Here is a 22,681-nt window from a genome sequence, read left to right on the forward strand (position 1 = left end):
GTGGGTACAATTCACACACATGTGCCTTCATATTCCTTAAAGAGCATCAACTCTTCTGAACCCACAGGGTCTGAATACATGAACACCCCTCCATTGTACCTTTGCCCCCACATTTCCACTTCCTACAAATGAAGTTTATAAAGCTAAGTAACCAGGAGGTCTTTCCAAGCGAATCAGCAGTCTCCATGTCATGATGGGAGACTGGGAAGGAATCAAGAGAGATTTCTGAAGAATGATAATTAAGATGCTGATTCTTAGATTCCACCCTTAAGATTCTGATTCAGGAGGTTTGGACTAAGGACCAAAAATTAACATTTTAACAAGTGTCCTAAGCAATTCTAATGTAGGTGGTACAGGCCTATACTTGAGGGAACCAAGATAATGGGTTTAAGAATATCAATACCACCTTTGCAATCAAACACTTATTCTTATGCATCTGTTTCATTTTATTTTTAAAGATTTTATTTATTTATTTGACAGAGAGAAATCACAAGTAGATGGAGAGGCAGGCAGAGAGAGAGAGAGGGGAGCCTGCTTCCTCTCTGCTGAGCAGAGAGCCCAATGCAGGACTCAATCCCAGGACTCTGAGATCATGACCTGAGCCGAAGGCAGCGGCTTAACCCACTGAGCCACCCAGGCGCCCATCTGTTTCATTTTTGAACTGATGTTGTCAGTTTCCTATTTGGCCTCCATGCAGCATTTACTGAGCAACTGTTGTTGGCAGAGAATTGTACTACCTATTCCTTTCCTGGTATGTTTGGGCTGGGTGGAGGGGATGGGGAGACGAGAAGGGTGTGATCACAATAGAAAGCGATTTCTCAACTTCCTAGCAAAATGGCAAATTCACCTTTTCATGATTTGTGAAACAGATTAACCTAAACAACTATATTACTCAACCAGAGTTACCATCATTTGCTAATTTTTTTAGGGCACCCACTACCTGGGATGTCCTAGCCTTACCGGTAGGAAGGTCAGTTCTGTAAACCCAACTGCCCACCTTCTCCCCTTGAAATGACCACAGACAAGTAACTCAACCTTTCCGTAACGCAGTTTCTTCATCTGTAAAATAAGGCTACCACCTACTTCGTGGGGATGTTGTAAGGAGTAAACAAAACCTTATCTAATGGATGCAGAGGGCTCCAAGAATCTGAACAATACAGTGAAGAATTCATTCCATTTTTCAGTCAAAGCTACAAGACCATTGTGAGAATACCAAAAACTGTTTCCAGAAGCTGATTTGTAATTCTCGGAGAAGAGTGAAATTTAAACCTTGTTTATTTCAAACAGTTCAAGTGAATTATCGTCAGTCGAGTGACCTGAGATTTTTATTTTTTAGAGTTCTCTAACCCTTGGCTTCTTCGGGAGTTTGTCCTGCTGATGCCACGCTCTGCCCCAAAGTTCCGTTCCAAATCCCCGCTTGAGGCGGGGATGCAGAGGCGCGAGGTCCCGGGCAGGTGCCCCTCGGAAGCTGGCCGGGAGCCCAGCGCCGGGGGTGGAGGGGCTGGGAGCGGACGGGGGTCGGCGGCCCCCGCCGGCGGCTCAGCGGGGAGGATGCCGGCAGGCGCCGGGAGCGTGCGCGGCCACGTGACGGCTGCTATAAGAGCGCTCCGGGCCCACGCTCGGCTCCCGCCGCGCCTCCTCGCTGGCCGCGCTCCCTCCCGGCACCCGGCTTCTCCTAGCCAGCAACCTGCGGCTGCGGCGGCCGCCCGCCCCCCTCGGCAGCACCATGACAGGTACGCGCCGCGCCGCCCCCCACCGGACTCCAGCTCCTCGCCCCGCGCTGTGGCCGCCAGCCGCCTCCCCGCCCCGCAGCCCCGGGGGAGTTCCTGGCAGGACGAGAACCGCCGCAAAGTTGCAGGCTGGCTGCAGTCGGGCGTGCCGCTTCCTGCGTCAGCTGCTGCCCCGCCGCCCCCCGGCGCCGGAGCTGCGGCGCGGAGCCCGGGACGCTGTCGTGGGGGTGGCAGCCTGGCGTCGCCGGGGCCCCCTGCCGAAGCCCCCGTTCCTGCTTCCGTCTCCGTGCCCTTCCTCCTGCTCTTACCGTGAAGGGCGGGCGGAGCAGCTGCGGCGGGGCCGGGTGGGGGTGGGGAGCCGGTTCCTGGGGGCGCCAGTCCCGCGCCCTGGGGCGCGGCGGGGTCGCTTGTTGGCCGCCCCCGCCTCCCGCAAGCAGGAACACTGGGAAGGGCCGGCTTCGAGGCCCGGCCGGCGGCGGCCCGGGCCCGGCCCCGCTCCTCTCCCGGCCGCCGGGGCGCTGGCCGCCACGCCGAGCCTATTTTTAGGCCTTTGGGGCGGGGTTGCGGAAAGCTAGAGCTGGGCGAGCGCCCCAGGGGAGCGGGCCGCAGGCGGTGGGCGTGTGCCGGCTCACTTGTTGCAGGGGTTGACTCTGCCGGGAGTAGGGGGAGCTCGGAGATAATTGGTTGGTTTTCCGATGTTGCTGAAGCTAATAGCGCGGTTACGAGAGCGGCTGAAGTGCCGAAAGATTGCAGATGTAGCCGAAGGTGTTCTTTTTTACCCAGCTGTCCCTGTCTCTCCTGTTCCTGTGTAATGTTTGCTAGGTGTTCCAGTTTATGTTCCTAAGCATCTGTCCTGTCCCTACTTCATCTTGGACAGTATCCACATCCTTGCTTCCTGAAGCCCTTGAGTCCTCTTTACCTTATTAAACTTGAATCCAGGTTCCCCCAATCTGGACTGCTTTTGAGTTAAAACATTAATCCTCATCCCCCAGATTACATACTCCTGGGGCAGACTGTCTGAAATGTTGCCATCTCATCATGGGTTGAAGGAACAAGTCAAGGCAGAGATTGATGGGCACGTCAAAGGACAGGTTACTGTTCTGAGCTTTCCTAGGTGGGAAGCCGGTGCCCCTTGAGGAGTGGGGGACACCAGTCTCTCTACAGCTTAATTACTATCCTGTTCAGGAAGAGTGTCCCGTGGGATGTGAAGATACTCTTTGGTGTGTGGCTGGCTCGCTGGCTCCTGCTGTAGCCCCCTGACAGCCTACAACTTTCTTTGGCTTCTCCACGGAATTCACTCTGCCGCCATCCAGCCTCCAGATTGGAAAACAGGCAAAGGGAAAATGAGACAGAGCGTGACTTCATGACAAAATGTCCCAACTCCTGGGTTGGGCAACAGTGCCCCCAAGTGACCCCTGCCACTGTTTGATCCTAAGTATCCTGTACATTTGGATGCCCACTGCCTTGCTAGAATCCCCGCAGATAGAGTGGACCTCAGATTCATTCCAGGGAACCGGAGAACTGGAGGGAGGGGTAATCCTTGTATTTGCCTTCCCTTCTGGCAACTTCGAGATTGTGTGTGTGTGTGTGTGTGTGTGTTGGGGGGGCAGGATACAGGTTAGGGGTTGCTGCTTGGTTTTCCTAAAGAAAAAAAAAAAAAGAAAAGCAAGTTTGTTAGTGGTTTTGAGGTGGTTCCTAAAGCCGGCTAACATGGATTGGCTGCTGGTTAGATAGAAGCACTAAAGAGGGAAGGCCTGTCTATCAAGGTGATATTTGAGCAGACACTCAGAGTGACTTGAGATGTGGTGGGTGGTGTGGGTGCCTTTGCTTCAGGTTGAGGAAACAATATATAAAGCCTGAGGCTTGGCAGAAGCCTAAGCATCAGAATGAAGAATATGGCCTCTGCTTTCAGATGCTGTCAATTGAGGTCATTAGTTGCATTTGTGCTTGGCTGAAAGTACTTGTAGGAAACAGAAAATGTGCTTCTTGATGGCGTTGTCACCTGTTAATTTCCTGAGGTTTACTTTCTGATGTTAAGCTACTATTTAGTCTGAGAATTTTGTGTGTTCAGACTCTAAATTGGGTTTAATTTTTAAAGCTAATCAGCCTGTTGGAGATTGCCAAAGATGCTAAAGAATGGTCTTGAATCATTCTTAAAGTGGGCACTTGGGTTCTTTCCTTACTCCCAAAGAAGCTGCTCCTTTATTAATAGAGAAAGTTGATCTCAGAGGAGTTGATTTTGCCAAGTTAGTGGTTGAAAAGGGTCCTGGGGTAGCTTTTTCCAGGTAGGATATTATTAATAATGAGTGTGTTGTTGTTGTTGTTTTCTTTCTCTTTGTATTAAGATCAGGCCTTTGTGACACTGACCACAAACGATGCCTACGCCAAAGGAGCCTTAGTCCTGGGCTCGTCTCTGAAGCAGCACAGGACCACCAGGAAGCTGGCCGTGCTTGCCACTCCTCAGGTCTCCGATTCCATGAGGTGAGGACCTTCCTGCCGGTCTGTCCGTGGAGCTCTGAAGTCTTTATCCCATTACTGGCATCACTGGGCATTGAGGCCATACCATTTACAGGGCTTGAGCACTAGGTGGAGAAAGATCAGAATTGCTGAGTGATGGATTTCTGGAGCTGAAACCTCTTCCTAGCTCTTGGGAACTATTCCAGCTGAGCTCCCTTCTGGAAGGTGTGGTTCTGATCCATGCTTTTACTGGTTCCAGCTGTGAGAAGGACCCTCCTGTAAGCAAGGCCTCTAGGATGACCTGAGTGAATGTTTTAGTCCAGGCATTCCTTTTATGTCCTCACACTCCACTTGCATTTCTTTCCCAAATGCAGAGGGGCTACTTTGTTTCCTGTTTCTAACCAGGGAAACCTCAGATGACCGAAAGTAAGTAGCAGTTTTCCCCACTCTCATTTGTAATCTAAAGAACTGTATTTATCATTTAATAGACTAGAATATTTTCCAGGATTTTCTGAACTAGGGATTGTCTGAAGAAAGCACCCTGGGGGTGGGGGGGGGAGTGGCGATGGGGGGGGGCACAAACTGCTGGTTGGTTGGGTTAGTTCACTTTGATTTGTTGGTATTAAACTTTGAAATATTTGATTGAACTACCTAGATCCTAATACTACAGAAATATCTGGGCACACTAGCAGCTCTGTAGGTGTTTATTTTTGTTTTCCTATGCCTCTTAGAAATTGAAAATGCCCTTTTTGTGACTTTTTTTTCTCACAAGAAATGAAAGCACATGCCAAGGACCTCTGAAAAGGCTGCTGTATATTGGGAGATACTTCTCACACTAATAACCTTATTCAAAAAGGGTAATTTAGGAAAATGCACAAAAGACTGTTTCCTAAAGTGTACATCTTAATTTGTAGTCTGTTTAGTGAGGCTGTGTGCAAGAAGACACATGTAGTCTCCCATTCCTCCTCTACTGTACTAAATGGCTCCACTGACCATTTATTTTCAAAAAGCTGATGTTTACTGTGTGAATTGGAACATCTTTTTCTACAGTGTGGACACAGAATACAATACCAGTTTTGTTCTGCATGTTTCATATTGTTATAAATGTGTAGTGATGATGGGGCTTTATGGTATGTGTTCCCCTGCTCTGAGCTTAGTGTTCTATCTAAGTATACCTCCACTTAACCCACCTCAAGATTGCTTTCTAAAATAAATCTTGAGTTAATTTGGGGCCTGGAGAAGTGTTGCACCTCACAAACCAAAGTGATTCTCTCATTATGCCAAAAGTGCTAAGCATACTGTAAGTGTTGGTTATATTTGATTCTAATAACTGGCAGCTGAATAACCAAGTCCTTTAATGTCCTTTGGGACACATGACTCGCTGTCAACTGCTTCAGCAAAAATGGTTATTTATAGGCTTTATTGCAGGTATTATATGCACTTAGCATTTGTAAAACATGCAGTAATCGGCAGAAGTAATTAATGAAATACCATTGTTAAATACATAGGTTGTTGTAAAGATGTGCTCTTTTGAAAGGGAGTCAAATTTTGAGAGGTGGTTTCTGTAATTTGCCTGGTATTCAGTGATACAATAAACAATAGAAAAGTGCTGCTATAATAATGTATAAGACAAGTACTTTATCCTCACCAAAGCAATTTTTATTAGTGAAGTTAGCTGCCCATGCAAATTGATACAGTTTGGCCTGAAGTAAATTAAGACCACCTATTTAAGAGATTGTACTATATCAAAGTAACAGATTGCTCTACTAGTTGATGTGGTAGACTAATAAGAACACAATTTTACATTAGATGGGTTACTTGTTACTTATCTGAAAAGACACTAAGCGCTGTTTTCTGGATTTGATTTTGGCAGAAAAGTTTTAGAGACAGTCTTCGATGAAGTCATCACCGTAGATGTCTTGGACAGTGGCGATTCTGCACATCTAACCTTAATGAAGAGGCCTGAGTTGGGTGTCACATTAACGAAACTCCATTGCTGGTCACTTACGCAGTATTCAAAATGCGTGTTCATGGATGCAGATACTCTGGTGAGTGTGGCTTTGGTGACTGGAAAGATGTATATAGTAACTGAGACCAGTTAGGCATTTGAGGAATGCTCTCAAGACGTGCTGGTGAAGTTCAGATAAAACCACTCATTGAAAGTATCAGGTGATGGAGGAGACTGAGCCCAGGCTACCTGACAGCTGTCATCTGAATGGTTAAGATCAGCAGCAGATTGCATCTTTTGTGTTGGATAACTTAGGGAGAACTTAAGAGTATGCTGGGGCAGAACATTTCTGTAATCCTTTCCCTCCCAACTCCCTCCCCCCTTTGAATTAGGTCCTAGCAAATATCGATGATCTTTTTGAGCGAGAAGAATTGTCGGCGGCACCAGACCCAGGGTGGCCTGATTGCTTCAACTCTGGAGTCTTTGTTTATCAGCCTTCAGTTGAAACATACAATCAGCTGTTGCACCTTGCTTCTGAGCAAGGCAGTTTTGATGGTAGGTATCTGTTATCTTTATATTTGATGAAATGGTAGTAGCTTCTAGAGGCTGCTCTTCTCCAGGATCTAGTTGCTTTCATTCCTTGTGCCTGGAAGACAGCAGTGCATGAGGTGGAGAAAACATTTTCATTTGTGCTCTTGTTGGAAAGACTGTTGTGTGTCTATGTGTACATATGCATTTTTCTTTAAGTGTATAAGATTGAGCTAAGAGACATTTTTATACACCTGACTTTAACTGGCTTCCTTCTGTTTTAGAGTGATAAATGAACCATGATTGTTCAAGAATTCAAAAGACTATTAAATCAAGAACTTTAACCACTGTCTTTAAATCTAAGTAAACTTAACTAAAGGAGCTAACAGGAGGACCAGTCATTGTTTTCATAGAAATTGGAGGAATAAACCTGATAACTTGGCTCTCATTCTCTTGGGAAGCATTGGGAAAAAAGATAGAAAATTAACTGATTAATCTCGCTCTCCAAATTGTCATTCCCTGTAAGGCTGCACATACGAGTGGTATTTGGAAAGTCAAAGAGTAGAACATTGGCAAAGTCAGCATCCATTTTCCATAACACAGAATCCTATCTATTTACATGTATATAGAGAAAGGTTCTGACTATTCGTGGATTTAGGGTGCCACAGCCTTTGGAGAAATTTGAACAAATGAATTAGGTATGTTTCCATTTCAGGCCAGTCTCTGAAATAATAAATAATCTTTTTTTTTTTTTTTTTTTTTTTTTTTTAACAACAAACTATCCCAAGACAGAACTAGTTAATGTGCAAAAGCAGCATTTTTTAAAATTAATGTTAATAAATCTTTTGAATAAAGAAGAATGCCAGTTACATTAGAGAAGAAGGATCTGCTCTAAGAAGGGACTTACTATCAGATACTTGACATTGTGGCAAAGATCCCTGAGCTCTGAAGCAGATTTTGGGCACCAGGAGGTTCTTTTTCTCTCTCTGCCCCATTCCCCCAAGAGCAGATCTGAGATTGCAGAGAGTAGATCTTTTGAAAGTAGCAGAAATAGCTTTCCTCAGTTGACAAAAGGTTTGGCCCTCAGTAAAGATATGAAGATTCATTTCCATTAACTAGTTATAAAGTTAAAAGGCTTAATCTCAAATTTAAACATTTTAAAATAAAAGATTAAAAGTTTGTCAAATTGCTGAAGTTAAAACATTTTCAGCTATATATAAAACTGAAATTGGATTTGTTGTTGCTATTCACAGGAAATAAATTGTTTGATCACTTAACTAAGGATTTGGGATATACAACTATTGAAATGTCATGAAGAAGATTAAGAAAATTCAAGTCTTCATCTCATGTGACTATTTGGCTAGTTTAAACTCTATGCCAGGAGCCCTCACAGTGGGGTTGATTTGGCTTCCTAGGGGACAGACCTATATGGTTGTCACAACTGAAGGGTGCTGCTGGCCCTAGTAAGTAGAGGCTTGGGTTGCTGCTGAGAGTCCTACAGTGAATGTGGACAACCCACACAGTGAAGGATTATCAGGCCCTAGTTGTCAGTAAGGCCAAGGCTGAGAAACTTTGCTCTGTGCCAAGACCTTATATGCTCTACATGAGCAGGAGTGTATACATCATAATGAATGACGACACCTGATACAAAGTAGTCTTAACTTTAAGCACCCTTAAATAGGAAACTGTGTTGAGTGTTCTACTGCGGTCAGGACCAAATGCAACTTCACTTCACTGACTTATTTTTTTTAGGTCCATAGAAGAAATGAAAGAGGTATTAGTACATGAGTTCAAAACACTTACTCTTTATTTCTACTGCTTATACTAAAACCATGACCTTTGCATAAAAGGAAGGTGAGAGTATTTTTAGCAGAAGTCCATAGTTTGTCTTAACCTTCCTGTCAAAATAGAGCTTTCTTCACCTCCTCTGATCAAATTTGAAGGAAGTAGTGTAATCTGCCAGAAACTCAGCATAAATGGTCCACTCCAGTAAATAATTCACATTAGAAAATAGACCCAGCAACCTGAAATCGAAATGACTGTAATAGCATAGTCCAGTTTCTAATCTACAAGAGTACTTGGTTTTGTTGTTAAGAGTTTGGATACTAAACAGTAGTATGCCATGGCAAATTACCCAGGTTATAATTTTAGAATATAAAACTAATTGATTAACTGGTAGAGACCCCTCTGGATCAATCTTGTTTGAGAATAAAGAGGGACTGGAGGAGTTGATGAATTCATTGTTAAGAAGCCCAGGATGTGTGGAAAGTGCTCAACTAGAAAGCACTTTCTGCTTTTTTGGGCCAGAATCTGAAACCACTGAGCGATTCTCTCTGTGCCTGGTAGCACATTTCATTATTCAGCAGCAGGGTTTCCAGGAGCTGGTCTTTCTATAAGGTGCTCCATTTAGCTGACTTGTTGGTGGTGAAGCATTGAATTCTTTTGGTTAATAGAAATGCTTAATTGAAGGAGTTGAAAATTTCAGTTATGCAGATTGAACTTACAGTTATTCTCAATATGCTATTTAAATTCAGCAAAAGAATAGATTAGCAGCTTTTAAGTGAAAGGTAGTTTTCCCTTTGTGTTGATAAGCTTTAACTTTGTTGTTGTTGTTTTTTAAGATTTTATTTTTTTGACAGAGAGCACAAGTAGGCAGAGAGGCAGGCAGAGAGAGGAGGAAGCAGGCTCCCCACTGAGCAGAGAGCCCAATGCAGAGCTCTATCTCAGGACCCTAGGATCATGACCTGAGCCGAAAGCAGAGTCTTTAACCTGCCCAGGCCCCCTGTTGATAAACTTTGCTTACCAGAAAAAGCTCACAACATACTGAGGGAGCTGTTTCACTCTAGAGGAGTTTACTATCCTATTGAATTAATACCTGTGTGACATAAAGACTTACTGGACTGACACTTAACATTTCATCATGAGCTACATCTTTTTTCCTTTTTTTTTTTTTTTTAAATTTTTTTTTTTTTACTCATTTGAGAGAGAGAGCGACAGAGACAGAGCACAAGCTGGGGGAGAGACAGAGGCAGAGGGAGAAGCAGACTCCCTGCTGAGCTGGGAGCCCACTGTGGGGTTTGATCCTAAGACCTGGAGATCATGACCTGAGCAGAAGGCAGATGCTTAACCATCTAAGCCATCCAGGTGCCCCTACATCTTTTTTTTTTTTTTTTCTAACGGCAGTAGTAACCTTGCTTTACTTTGAGTTTTCAGCAGTGCACGGTTTTGTTTAGATGTCCTGTCACAGGCACTGAGATAGGAACGTTTTCAGGTGTTTTACATTTTCTAATATCTGCAGATACTTGCCATCCCCCTCATCACCCAGTTTTACTGAACAGAGGGCTTAGGTTCCAGTATTTTTAGATTGGTATTAAAGGAAACCCATTTGTAGATGATTGTAGCTCAGTTTGAATATCTCCCAAGTCCTTCTTAATCTCTTGCATACGTTCAACAAAAACTATGGGGCCGGGTGTCCACTGACAAGCCAGGCAGGCTGCTCTGGCTGAGTGTTTGCAGCTGCGTTTACAGCCCTTCTGCTGCAGAGGAATGTGGCTGGAATGCTTCTAATCATCAGCCCTCTAATGGCTACCCCTCCCCATGCCTCTGGCCAAAAGAATAACAGTACCATGGCCAGTCCTGCTAGATACCTTGACTTTTCCTTTCCTTCCAAATATATGGAGTACTAGAATTGAGAGCTAGAGACCATGCACCTCATTCACGGCTGAATTCTAATTTTCTGTGAAGTGTCTAAGTTCCTATACTGTTATTTGTGTTTGCAGACTGTCTTGGCACTTATTTCATAACTGGAGTTACATGTTTCCTGGAAGTTGAACAATAGCTGTTGTGAAATATCTGCACACAAACATTTTATAGAATGTGACAAGATCAGGTTAATTTGGGGTTTGTTAGCAGTAAAAGGAAGCGAGGGCGTATGAGATACTGATCATCAGTTTTGTCTCTACATACTCATGTACAACAAGGATGATGCACTTGGCCCTTTAGGAAATTCATCTGAGTGCAAGTTGAGGTTTACTTTCTTTTCCCCTGCTACTCTAAAATATCCTAAATTAGGGGTGCTTGTACAGTTGAAAAGTTTAGTGCTTGAGAATTGCTGTATGTTAAATTTTATCTGTATGTGTTAGTTTCAAAAACCTAGGGCAAAAAGAGGAATGTATATTTTCCAATTTGGAGGGTTTTTTTTTGTTGTTTTTTTGTTTGTTTTGTTTTAAGCTTTTATTTGTCTGAGAGAGAGCACAAGCAAGGGGAGCAGCAGGCAAAGGGAGAAGCAGGCTCCCGGTTGAGCAGGGAGCCCTACATGGGGGTGAATCCCAGGACCTGGGATCATGACCTGAGCCGAAGGCAGACGCTTAACTGAAGGCAGACACTTAACCTACTGAACAACCCAGGTGTCGCTGGAGTGTTTTGTTGTTGTTGTTTTTAAATTGGGGACTTACACTGTAACTTAAAAACACTAAGCTATTATTGGAGTAAAGAAATTTTGGTCAATAGTTGGATTTTCAGAAAGAAGAGGAGATAGTAAATTGGTGATTGAATATTAGGTATGATTTTACTTTAGGCAGAATCCAAGACCTGCTGTGAGGTCCTTATACCTACATGTTCCGTATTCTAAGTGGCCATTTAGACCCTTAAACTGTAAGATGTTTTTTTCTGTGCTTGCAGATATAGTAAACCAGGAGAGTAGAAGTTTTTTAAATTTTTAACAGAAAAGATTGGTGGTAAATTCTTATCAAGTGTAAAACTGACCCTACTGCTATCTCCTTTAATCTTTGTAGTTACTTAGGCTTCAAACTAGACCTGCCCCAAAAAGGAATGAAGGTGAGAGGTATTTCTCGATACCACTTGTCTTATCCAACCCAAATCAGCTCAGAAATCCCAGTGTGCCTCCCTGGGTTGGCTGACTGGGTGGCTTCTCCCTTGCCCGCCGCCCGTGGTAGGCTTGCCTCAGCTGCCCCTACATGAGGCTGCTGGTGGCCTGGAGAGTACTTCAGCAGCTGCTTTGACAACTGCTCTCTTGCATTTATGTCATTTCACTGATAGCTTGAGTAGTAAGCATCTCGAATAAGTAAAAATGAAAAGTAGAAGTCACAACATGTAACAGCAAGACAAATGAGCACCCAGGTTTTTTCTCAAGAGCTATTTTTACCTCCTTATACCCATGAGTATTTCTTTAACTTAGCCATCTGTTTGTCTCTAGCCTTGTAACCAGCAGAGCTCATGAACCCCGTGAGAAATGGAGAAAGGGGAAAAGACTCACCTATTACGTGTGTACAGGCTCTTAAACTGGCCCTCCTCCTCCACTCTCTCCCACCACGCCTCACTTGTTCACGCACTCATGTGTTCATGCGGCAGACCGTTCTGGAGGGCCTGCTGTATCACTACTCTAGTACTAGGAGACCCTGGAGTCCCGTTCAGAACGGCAGCCTGGCCCAGTTCCTTAGCTGGTGGCAGAGCCTGGGCGGAACCAGACAGTGTTCCTTGACTCTGCGTCTGGGTTGTGTGTGTGGTTTTCCCCCTTCCCTCCCCATTAGTTCCTTCTGCAGCATTCATGACCATGAATCCTGATAGCAATACAGGTTGGAGGAAAATCTCTAGGACATGGCCCTTATTACAGATTAATTACTTAAAATTCATTTCCCTGAGTCGAAAATAGCTGATAACATTCCTCATCCTACAGATAAGGCAGTGGAGGCTCAAGTCTACTCTCTCTAGAGAGTAGAACCACAGTATCTAGAAGTACTTTGCCTTTCCAAATCAGCTGCACAGTTAAGGGTCTTGCATTGTTTTCTGAGTCTGGAAGTATTCTTGGAAATACTACTTTCTACTTTTCTTTCATCCTCTTAGCATTTACATAATGTTAAGTACTAATCTGGGCAAGATGGTAAGTTTAATGACCAGTGATAGACTGGTAAATAATTCTGAGTTTTATCTCTGCCTCTATAAAGCTTATGAGACCTTACAGAAATGTAAGAACTAATTATTAAACTTTTTACACAACTAATAATGTAATTAAGTTATTACATAACTAATAATGTAATTGTGATTCTGATAAATTCAGAGTGCTAAGACAATCTAGACTAGGAAGAACTGCCTTAAATTGAAGAAGTGAAATTAGGCCAAGAATAAATTTTCTCTTGCTTTTATACACTATCTAACCCCCTACCCCCACCTGCCTCTATGCCTACTTGTGAGCTCTCTCTGTGTCAAATAAATAAAATCTTAAAAAAATTATTTATTAGAGAGTACATGTGAGGGGTGTGCATGACTGTGGGGGCATGAAGGTAGGGGAGGGAAAAGCAGGCTCCCCACTGAGCTGGGAGCCTGACTAGAGGGGTGGTGGGTGATATGCAGTAATAGTGAGACCCAAGCTCCAAGTGCTTAGATTTCCACCAGCCACCTGGGATTCATTCAGTGATCCTTGGTAAACCTCATAGAAATATCCCCAAGATCTGGGCCATTCATAGACTATAATCCTTGGCATTTTTGCTATAGGCAGAAGTGCTGATACCAATGTATAGTGGATGTCAGTTTTAACACAGCGAGTCACATTTTCATTTCAGTGCTTGCCTGTATCACTGTAAAGTATTAAGCATATTTTACTTTAAATTCTTTGCTTAATACTTGGTCCTCTGCCCTTTCATTAGATTGAGAACCATTTGAGAGCTAAACCTACCTTACTAATCATCCTAGCCAAAATGCCTATACCTAATTTATGTTACTTCAGACATTTTCTATAGAAATGACTGTGCAAATTGCATTCTCCAATTTAAAAAAAAAAAAAGTAATTCCCTAGAAGACTCTAAACCAGTGCTTCACATATTTTAATATGCAAAGAAATCACCTAGAGGTTAAAACATGGATTCTGATTCTGTAGGTCTGGGTTGGGGCTTAACATTCTGCCTTTCTGTCAAGCTCCCCGGTGATGCCCATGGTGCTGAAAACTGGACCGCTTTGCCTAGGATGGTTTTAGAGGGAGCGTTCCTGTGGCTGAGCTGCTAGGGTTCATGTTTAAACCAGAATTGACCCACCCTTCCTGCTATCCAGAGGAGGAAGGCCAAGTGCCAACAAACTGTGGAGGGGCACAAAAACAAATGCACAGATTTAAAGACGTTACTCAACTCCATTTCTGCCTTACAAGATTGAGCTTCTGACAAATGCTGTGATGTGTCTGTGGTTACCGGTTCATGACCCTGCTCAAAAGACCTGGAAAATACGGAGTGGTTGCAAGGTCATTACCGTACTTGGGCAGCCAGGTGGAAGGATGAGGCAGAATCTGATATTTGCTTTTGTTTGCGAAACAAGTGCCATGTGTCACTTGTCCCATTTCCTTCTGTCTCTCACCTGTGTTGCCACGCCCTGGCCTGTGCATCATAACTGCTGGTGATGTCTCCTAATCGTGTTTGTCAGTTCAGAGATGATGGAGATTAAAAGTGTCTTAACGTGTCAGAATAAATAAAGCTGCCTCCAGAAGTCTGATTGAATGTACTGGACTAGAAAGTCCTGGGGATTTTGTGGTGAAAATGCAGTAGTCTTCATAGCATCCCTATATCTTTTGTAGTGTGGACATGCTGAGATTTGCATTCTGCTTTGAATTGTGCTCTACTTCAGGGATTTCTCAAAACACAGTATTGATGATGCTACATAGATTTTTCTGATGCAGTTAAAACATTTGCCTGACCTTGAAATGTGGAATTGTGCATTTGAAAAAAGATCTTTGAAATGCTAAACTTAAAAATCATGTAAAAAGCTACAGACTTTTAGGTGATGTTTAATTCTATTTTTAATCCACAATTTTGGGCTGGAATTCGACCCTCTGTAGTCACATAATGAGGTCGGAGGCCGTGAAAGTTGTATGCTCTGTGCTGTCCCCTCTAGAGGCAAGGTTCTTGTTGACTACGTAAGGATTTGCCAGTTGAATGCATATGACTGACTCACACGTCTTCCCTGCGTGTTCCACCTCTTGCTGGTTTCCTGTCCCACCGGTGCTGCTCCGCCCTGCTGTGGCACACGGCTGAGGGACCGATGAGGTTTGTAAGGTACCTGAGGGTAAGCAGAAACTGCCTTCAGTGGCCAGGGGCAGCTGGCCAGGGGCTTTGAGGGATCAACAGGGCTGACTTCTGTTTCCCAGGATCATCCTGTCCGATTGGGAAGTTCTGCTTTACAACTGCTATTCTGACCTTTACGGAATTAGATTTCTTCATTGTCCTACATGTAGTCAGTAGTACTTTTCAGTAGAAATGCTTAATTTTAAAAAAGTCTTCTAATGTAGAACTAAAAAAAAAATAGTAGAAAAATATATATAGCATGATGCCTGATTTTCCGAAGTTCAGAAACAAGTGAAACTACCGATGTTGTCTGGGGATACATATGCATGTGGTAAAACCAAGAAATCATGACCATTAAACAAAACTTTTCATTAGTAGTTCTGGGGGATGGGCAGTGGGATTGGATTAGGTAGCCCGCACAGAGTTTAAATAGGACTGGTAGCATTTGAGTTCTTAAATTGGGTATTGGATAGAGTTTTATAATTAATGTTTTATAAACTACACATATACTTTTTTACAGTTTATTTTGTAATGAAGATAAATTAACAGGTAAAGAATATTTACAAAAGGTCTTGGCACAATCTTGTTCTTGTCCCTCATCTATTATTTTAAAATAACAAAAATACGGCCTTACTAAGGAAAAATCAGGGAGAGCATATCTATAACACCAGTCCCCTTATACAATGACTATTGTTTCACTTATTTTTTTCCAGTCTGAATGTTTATGTTTTTAGTTATGATAACGATGTCTGTCACTGTGTATCTTTATATTGCTCGGTGGACTGATGGTCATTATAGCCCTTAATTTTAGTGACCAAATAATATTCCCACCAGTGTATGTAGCATAATGTACTAACCATTCCTCTTGGGTGGAATAGTCAAGTTTTTCAACTTCTCTGCTATTCGAGAACATCAAGTTTCTTGCATTCGTCCCACAAATAGGTTGTATATGTGTAAGGCATTCTGCTATGTGGTAGAATTACAGTAAAAAGCAAAAAGCCATAGTCTCTGTCCTTGCAGAATTCAGAATCTAATAGCTAACAGTTCTTCATCATATTTTGTATTTTAAGCACATTAATCCTCAGACTTATAAAAAAATAATTTTCAGAATAGTAGGTACACATACAGTTGTAAGAAATAATAAATAAAGTTCCCATGTATCCTTCACCCAGTTTCCCCATGATAACATCTCAATTCCACAAAAAGTAAATTGACATTGATACGACCCCTAAGCTTTATTCAGATTTCAGTAGTTTCAAGAGTTTGGCGTGTTGTGTGTTTGTGTATGTGTATGGGTTTTCTATGCAGTTTTATTACATGTGTAGTTTGGTGTGACCACAACCACAGTCAAGACAGAACAGTTCTATCACCGGGACCCCTCCTGCTTCTCATGGAGCCATGGCCGCTTCTCCTCCACTCTCTCCCCCTCTTTGACCCCTGACAACCACAATTATAAACTCTGTTTATAATTTCATAGTGTAAAGGATGCTCTATAACTGGCACAGTAGAACACGTTTTTTTTTCATGCAGCATAATTCTCTTGAGATCCCTCCAAGTTGCTGTGGGTATGCATAGTTCTTTCCTTTATATTGTTGAGTAATGCTTCATTGTATGGAGACACCACATTCCTACACCTGTGACATTTGGACTACTTCCAGTTTTGTGTTGTTATGAATAGAGCTTCTACACACATTTCCTCAACTTTTATTTTGATGATTACATGCAAAAGGAAATTAGTAAGACTTCAGGCCTCTGTACCTCAAACTCCAGTGTTTATGCCCACATCTGGGGTGTCTTTGTAGAATCCAAAGTAAGCCACTGATGAATGTTATGGTGTTTTGGCTTTAATATTTTGTGTTTCAAAATGTTGTCAGTATAGCTAAACTCAGTTTTTGTTCATGTAACTGGTGAAGTACATCCTACCCCCATCTTTACCATCCTTCAGAATTCATGAGGGTAAAATCCCAATTTCTCTGTTGAGCTGTTTGTCCCTTGAAGAATGAGGACCCATCTAAGCACCCAGTACAGAGAAGTTGCTCCACAGACATTAGTTCAATGAAGGCCTTTGATCCATAGAGTCAACTGAGGGTAATAAGAAATGGTGAGATACACAGAGGACAGATAAGGTACGCTTGGACTTCAGACCGAATGTTTTGATCTTACTACTTAGTTCCAAATATTAAGTGTAATCTCCAGATTTTTAAAGTCTCTCTCAAAACCAGTGAAAACCAAATAATAATGAGAGGCAGTTGGGCCTGTTGTATATTTAAGAAGAAAACTGGGTCCTGGGGCAAAACAGACTAAGGAGGGAGGCAATCACTCAGTATGGCAGCCTTGTACTTGGGAAGAACAGGATTCTCCCTGCCTGCCATCTGCCGTAGACTGCGCTTACTTACCCACACACATGTACACAAACACACCACACCACCACCACCACCACCACCACCACCACCACCACCACCCCCCAAGCTGCTGTTTTGCTGTATGTGCATGTTTTCCAAAATCTCATGAGCCTAACCCAGAAAGGACATGAGTTATGGGGCAGAATATGTTTTGAGTTGGCACATTAACTTGTTTGGTTACTTGTGTGTTTATGATTTAGGTTAGACACTTTTAGTTTCTTTTGAATGAATGGCCATGGTTATCACTTTGCAAGGAAGGCATAAAGATCAGGAACCCCCAAGGGCTAAGCAGATGCTATACTATATAGTCGTGGCTGACCTTGGGCCCAGTAATGACTGACCTGGACCTGTCCAGAGGCTTGGTCAGTGGTAGGAGAATGTACCAGGATGATGTGTCTTTCTGGGCCTCTGTCGATGAGCCAACAGCTGGGGCTCTGAAAGACCATTCGATTAACCCAGTTTGCTCTCTTTTGCTTTTTACCACCCCCGCCCCCATAGCCTCTTAAAGTCTAAAATCCTTAACTGGGGATAAAATCCATGTAGTCTGAGCCCTGTGTGATCTGGTCCCTTCCCACATCTCTGAGACCCACCCTTTCCCCTGCTGCAATCCAGGCACACAGGCCAGCTTCCAGTCTTTCCACAGCCTCATGTTCCGCCCACCTCACATCTTCGGTACATGCTGTTTGTTCTGCCTGAAACACCATCTGGCCGCCTCCTCTTCTACCCCTGTATTTGTCAGCCTCCTCATGGATGTCTTCCTGACACGTCACGTGCTCTTGAGCCACTTCCACATGCCTCACAGCACCCAGCACTTCGCCACTCTCCTTCTCCTCTGTGGTGATGCTTATTGACTTCTAGTTTGCTGGTACCAGTGTATCCTTCCTCCTCCTGCCCTGCCCCTCATGAAGACGATGGCCATTTCTCTGTTCCCTGTTGACTCTCCAGTGCTTGGTTCCATGTTCGGCACATAGCAGCTGCTCAGTAAATACTTGTTGAATTCGTGAATTAACTCCGGAAAATGGCTTTAGTAGGTTTAACACAGAGTTTCTTATTTTAAACATGGAATCCATACCTATTTTTAAAGATCCAGCTATGTGTTCCTATAAAATTATTGACCTGTCTCTGAAGTTTATAACAGTAATTCATTTCTTTTTCTTTCAGGTGGGGACCAGGGTTTACTGAACACATTTTTTAACAGCTGGGCAACAACAGATATCAGAAAACACCTGCCATTTATTTATAACCTAAGCAGCATTTCTATATACTCCTACCTCCCAGCATTTAAAGCGTAAGTGCAAATGGTTTAACTGCTGTTGGGGGTGGTCAGGGCAGGGGAATGGGTTTGGGGGGTGTCCCTCATTGTCATTCTGAAGGCAGTAGCAGGTGGAAATTTGGAGGGAAGTCTTTCTCATATGAGAAACATGGCTATGGTGGGGAAGGGCCTTGATATTACCAGTTACTTTGTTCGGAGTAACCCTGAGGGCACTTAACCACCTACAGGGAAAAGTTCCCGTTTGTTCTTGGGGTGCCACACCCTCTGTTCAATTGTCCCTCTGTCATGGTCATGAATCCATAGCGGGCACAAACCCAGCCTCTGCATCATAGTGGCTGCTGAGCTTCAGTTCCTGTACCTTTAAAATGAGGACATTAACAGCTTTCTCTGTGGTGACTGTGGGGGATGAAGCAAGATGCCGGCCACAGTGTGCGGTCCTTGTCCAGGGCCGGGCTGTGGAGCCAAGCTCCCTCATTCATATTCTGGAGCAGCTTTTTCCTGGTTGGTGACTGGTTCCTGAACTTCTGTCTCAGGAGGAGTTAGACTTGTTACCAGACTTCTCTGCCTCAGTGTCTTCCAAAGCTAGTCGTGATCGTTAAGGGAGGTAATCCTATGAGGTGGGTAGAAGAGGGCACTCAGTGAACAGTCACATGATTAGTCCTTTTAGTTAGCGATGTGGTCTAGCAGTAGGCATAATCTGTGAAGCCAGAAAGGCAGGGTGTGTTCTCACTCTGCCACTTACCTACTCAGTGGTTTAGCCCTGTGCCTCAGTTTATCCGTATGCAAAATGACAAGGAAAATCAGACCTACCTCACAGAGTTGTCCTGAGGACAGTGCGAGTTCAGACAGGCATAAAGATCTCAGTGGACATCTTGGTTTTGGCAGTATTGTTTGTGTCCCCCCGCCCCCCGACCCCCACGCCAGTTGGTTCTAATTCAGCAGTTAATACAGCCTAGTTGTAGGGCTGGTCTCACCGAACAGGGCCCAGGCCCTGTTCTTTAGCCTCTGACTCATTTGTGTTGCATGAAGATGATGATTCAGGTTTCTTGAGTGGCGGCCAAGCTGTCAGGTTGATCCTGAGACACAGCCGTGAGCAGCAAAACTCTTCGTTGAGTTGGGCTCAGCTCTACAGTTTCTGTCCCGCACCGGCATTCCTGAGCCAGTGGAAAACAAAGGGCCTTTCTCTCCTCATATTTCGTTATCCAGACTCCTCTCTTTACGTCTCCCACCACAATAATGAGTGCATCTGGCTTCTTGTGGCAGAAGTGTTTCCTTTTCTGTTCTTTTCTGGTCAAACTCTGTCAGCGTTCCCCCAGATAAGGATTATAAGTATCTTGTGTTCTTTCCTCCCTAACTGTTCTCTGGCATATGTCTCCAACATATTACAGCCTCTTGATTGTCTTCCCTCTCTAGAATGAAGCAGGGAAACTATCAAATATACCAACTGTCATCTGAGGAACACAAATAGAACAGGATTCACTATCAAGGGGTGGATTTGGGAAAACATTTTTTTTTTTTTTTTTTTTTTGGTCTCTCCGTCCTTGGCCTTGTCAAGTACCAGCCTGTCTTGACCTGGAAATAGGGCCTGATTCTTTTCATTCTTATTGCCTCATAACTAATGCTGCAGCTTTGAATGGTGCTCCCACAGACCATGATAGCTCCATCCTGTAGAACTGAATTTGTGTTAATAAGGCGGTTGGTTAATGTAATTGACTAGACTCCGTTGAGCAAGCAAAAAGATGAGTGGGTGAAGAGGAAAGGATCATTAGTAGTGTGAGCAGTTCCACCCACCGTTCCACTTAATGCTGCCCAGTGAGCACATGTCCTGGGGGGAAAATGTTGGGGAGACATGAATCTCATCTCCTTCCATTTGGTCTCAGTTCCCAGAGTTAACCCTAGTGTTCAGAGATTTGTGTTTTTCTTTCATGTAATGTGGCCCCCAGTGCCTAGCAACTATCTCCCCTGCAGGTCATTTGGACTCCATCTGATTTTTACCCCAACACCAAAATTGAACACACTGCACCTTTCAGTTGCCTGGTTTGCACAGACACGGCTTGCTTTTATTTTGTTTTGACAAGAACAAGAAGCCCGTAGAGCAGAGTGAAGGTTTATCATGGGAAGTGGGGATAGACTTACTTGCAACAACCAGGTTCCCTTTCTCAGGAACCCAGTTTTTATATCCTCTAAATGAATTTCCTGGAAAAACAATGTGGGGTCTAAATGACCAAAATGATTAGGATGTTTCTTTTTCCTGGCTCACAAATTAGTGCTAATTTTGGAAATCTCCTTGGTTTACTGCCATAATGCAAGGTATATGATGCACTCGGAGGCTGGGAGCAGCTCCCTCCATGAGCTGCCCTCAGCTGGCCCCATGGCCCTACAGAAGCTCTGTGCCTCCGTGTAGCCCGCCCTTGGGGGTGTCTGCTCTGCGCTTCTGTGGTAAGACTTCTCAGAGTGCTGCTTCTCTTACCCTGTTGCTGCTTATTTGGGAATGTTGAAACCCCATCAGAGAACTCCTTTTCCCCTTCCTCTACCGGAAAACGCTTTTTTTTCTTGCAGAGATCCACTTCCAGAGACAGTTTTCATACCATTGGGAAGGGTGTAAAAGACAGTTCTATCCTTTTTTTGTTCCAAGTGAATGTCAGCTTGTGACCCAATCTTTTAAGCTGAAGCGGATGATCATGAACACTCGGGCTGCCATGGCTCCCCCTCGGATCGCCCCGTGGACCTCTGGGAGCTTGTCATGAATGTGACACCTTGTTGCTGGGCTCAGTCACCTCAGGGGTCTCCAGGACCTGGTGGCCTGTGGCGTGCTGGCCTCCCCTAGGACGGCACATAGGTGGTGGGAGGTAGAATGAGAGACCATGAAGTGCTTCGGAGCGACTTGGGCTTGGCGGAGCAAGTGAAAATTTGTCTCACCAGATCCAGGCAACCATGTGCCATGATGAGGTCACCAAGGCAGTATTTAGCTGCCCCAGAATCTTAGACCCATGGGCATCTTCAAACAAATGCTGCACTTAGGACAGTGTAGCCTTGTAGTTTTATGTGAAGTTTTTGCTAAAGGATGGCCGAATATGAACCTTACTTGGCAAATGAATTTGAGTCATGAAGGCAACATTTCTCATACCTTTATCTATATACCATTGGATATTGGAAGGAAACACTTACTAAAGGAAACACTAGTTTTACCACTGTAAGTGAATTCTCAAACATAGTTTCTGAAAAACAAAATTAGTGCTGGTTTCTGTAATAGGAGATAGTCTTTAACACAGCATAATTTGAGAGCTGAAATGCTTGATTTAGTAACTTTTAAGGTAATTTGTAATATATGAATTGAGAAACAAGTTCATAAATGTATTTCTTTTTTTTTTTTTTTAAAGATTTTATTTATTTGACAGAGAGAGATCACAAGTAGACAGAGAGGCAGGCAGAGAGAAAGAGAGGGAAGCAGGCTCCCTGCTGAGCAGAGAGCCCGATGCGGGACTCGATCCCAGGGCCCTGAGATTGTGACCTGAGCCGAAGGCAGCGGCTTAATCCACTGAGCCATGCAGGTGCCCCATAAATGCATTTCTTAATGAAATATTTTGAAAGTGCCTACCATAATGTTTAGGAAATGGTAGTCTTTTAGTTAATACGAGTTTCTTTTTGGTTTTCTTCATCTGGAGGGCCTATTTTATTCATGTAGGTTAAAATCTGGCTTATGCATAGCGCTAGGCAAAATCTCATCAGCCTTTTTAAAAATCAGTCATTTAGCTGTATTTTAGTTTTCTACTCTGTCTACTGACTAAAACCTGTTTATGGCCTTTTGTGCCATTTAAATGGGCCCAAAGGAAAGAGAGTTCTCTGGTATTGCTTTAAGTTGCCAAATTAATTAACCCTATTGATTGACACCAGAGCTTATTTTGCCAAATAATTTCAAAATATTTTAACTTTATCTTTTTACTTGAGTTCAGATATGATCTTGAGTTCAGCCTTGTCCTGGTCTAGTCTCAGAAAGTGTGTCTAGAAACCTAAAACATTTCTCTCCATTTGCTTACTGCTTTAAATTCTTCTGAGGATATTTGTATCCACTGTTCTTTTTCAGGAATGGGGCTTATTCACTAAGACCTCATCAAACCTCTTTAAAATCAGTATTTTCCAAAAATGAAGTGAACATTTGGCGTCCAGAATTTTGTGTTCATGTATTTGATTTGATTTTTTTCCTTGACCCCTGAGATACCCTTAGGTCCAGCTCCCCACTGTAACTGTTGTCACTGAAGTCATAGTTTTGTTTTCCTTAC

The 22,681-nt window shown here is 43.5% G+C and overlaps 1 protein-coding gene across 4 annotated transcripts in view; it reads left to right on the forward strand.

Annotated features, from left to right (window-relative positions):
* Positions 1-1,582: 1,582 nt before the first annotated feature.
* GYG1 (glycogenin 1) overlaps positions 1,583-22,681 on the forward strand; it is a 33,844-nt gene continuing 12,745 nt past the window's right edge. Inside the window, exons 1-5 of one of the 4 annotated variants that reach the window (XM_004755487.3) lie at positions 1,583-1,733; positions 4,076-4,211; positions 6,061-6,235; positions 6,528-6,690; positions 18,290-18,416. In XM_004755487.3, coding sequence (XP_004755544.1) covers positions 1,727-1,733; positions 4,076-4,211; positions 6,061-6,235; positions 6,528-6,690; positions 18,290-18,416 — 608 coding nt within the window. In that variant the 5' untranslated portion in view covers positions 1,583-1,726. Of the gene's footprint in view, positions 1,734-2,300; positions 3,264-4,075; positions 4,212-6,060; positions 6,236-6,527; positions 6,691-18,289; positions 18,417-22,681 lie in introns of those variants that run through there. The other 3 variants (XM_045088497.1, XM_045088495.1, XM_045088496.1) reach the window with 3 other exon arrangements.

The sequence above is a fragment of the Mustela putorius genome, unplaced genomic scaffold, assembly GCF_011764305.1.
Source record: "Mustela putorius furo isolate JIRA1106 unplaced genomic scaffold, ASM1176430v1.1 tig00003834_pilon_pilon_pilon, whole genome shotgun sequence".
Lineage (NCBI taxonomy): Eukaryota > Metazoa > Chordata > Mammalia > Carnivora > Mustelidae > Mustela > Mustela putorius.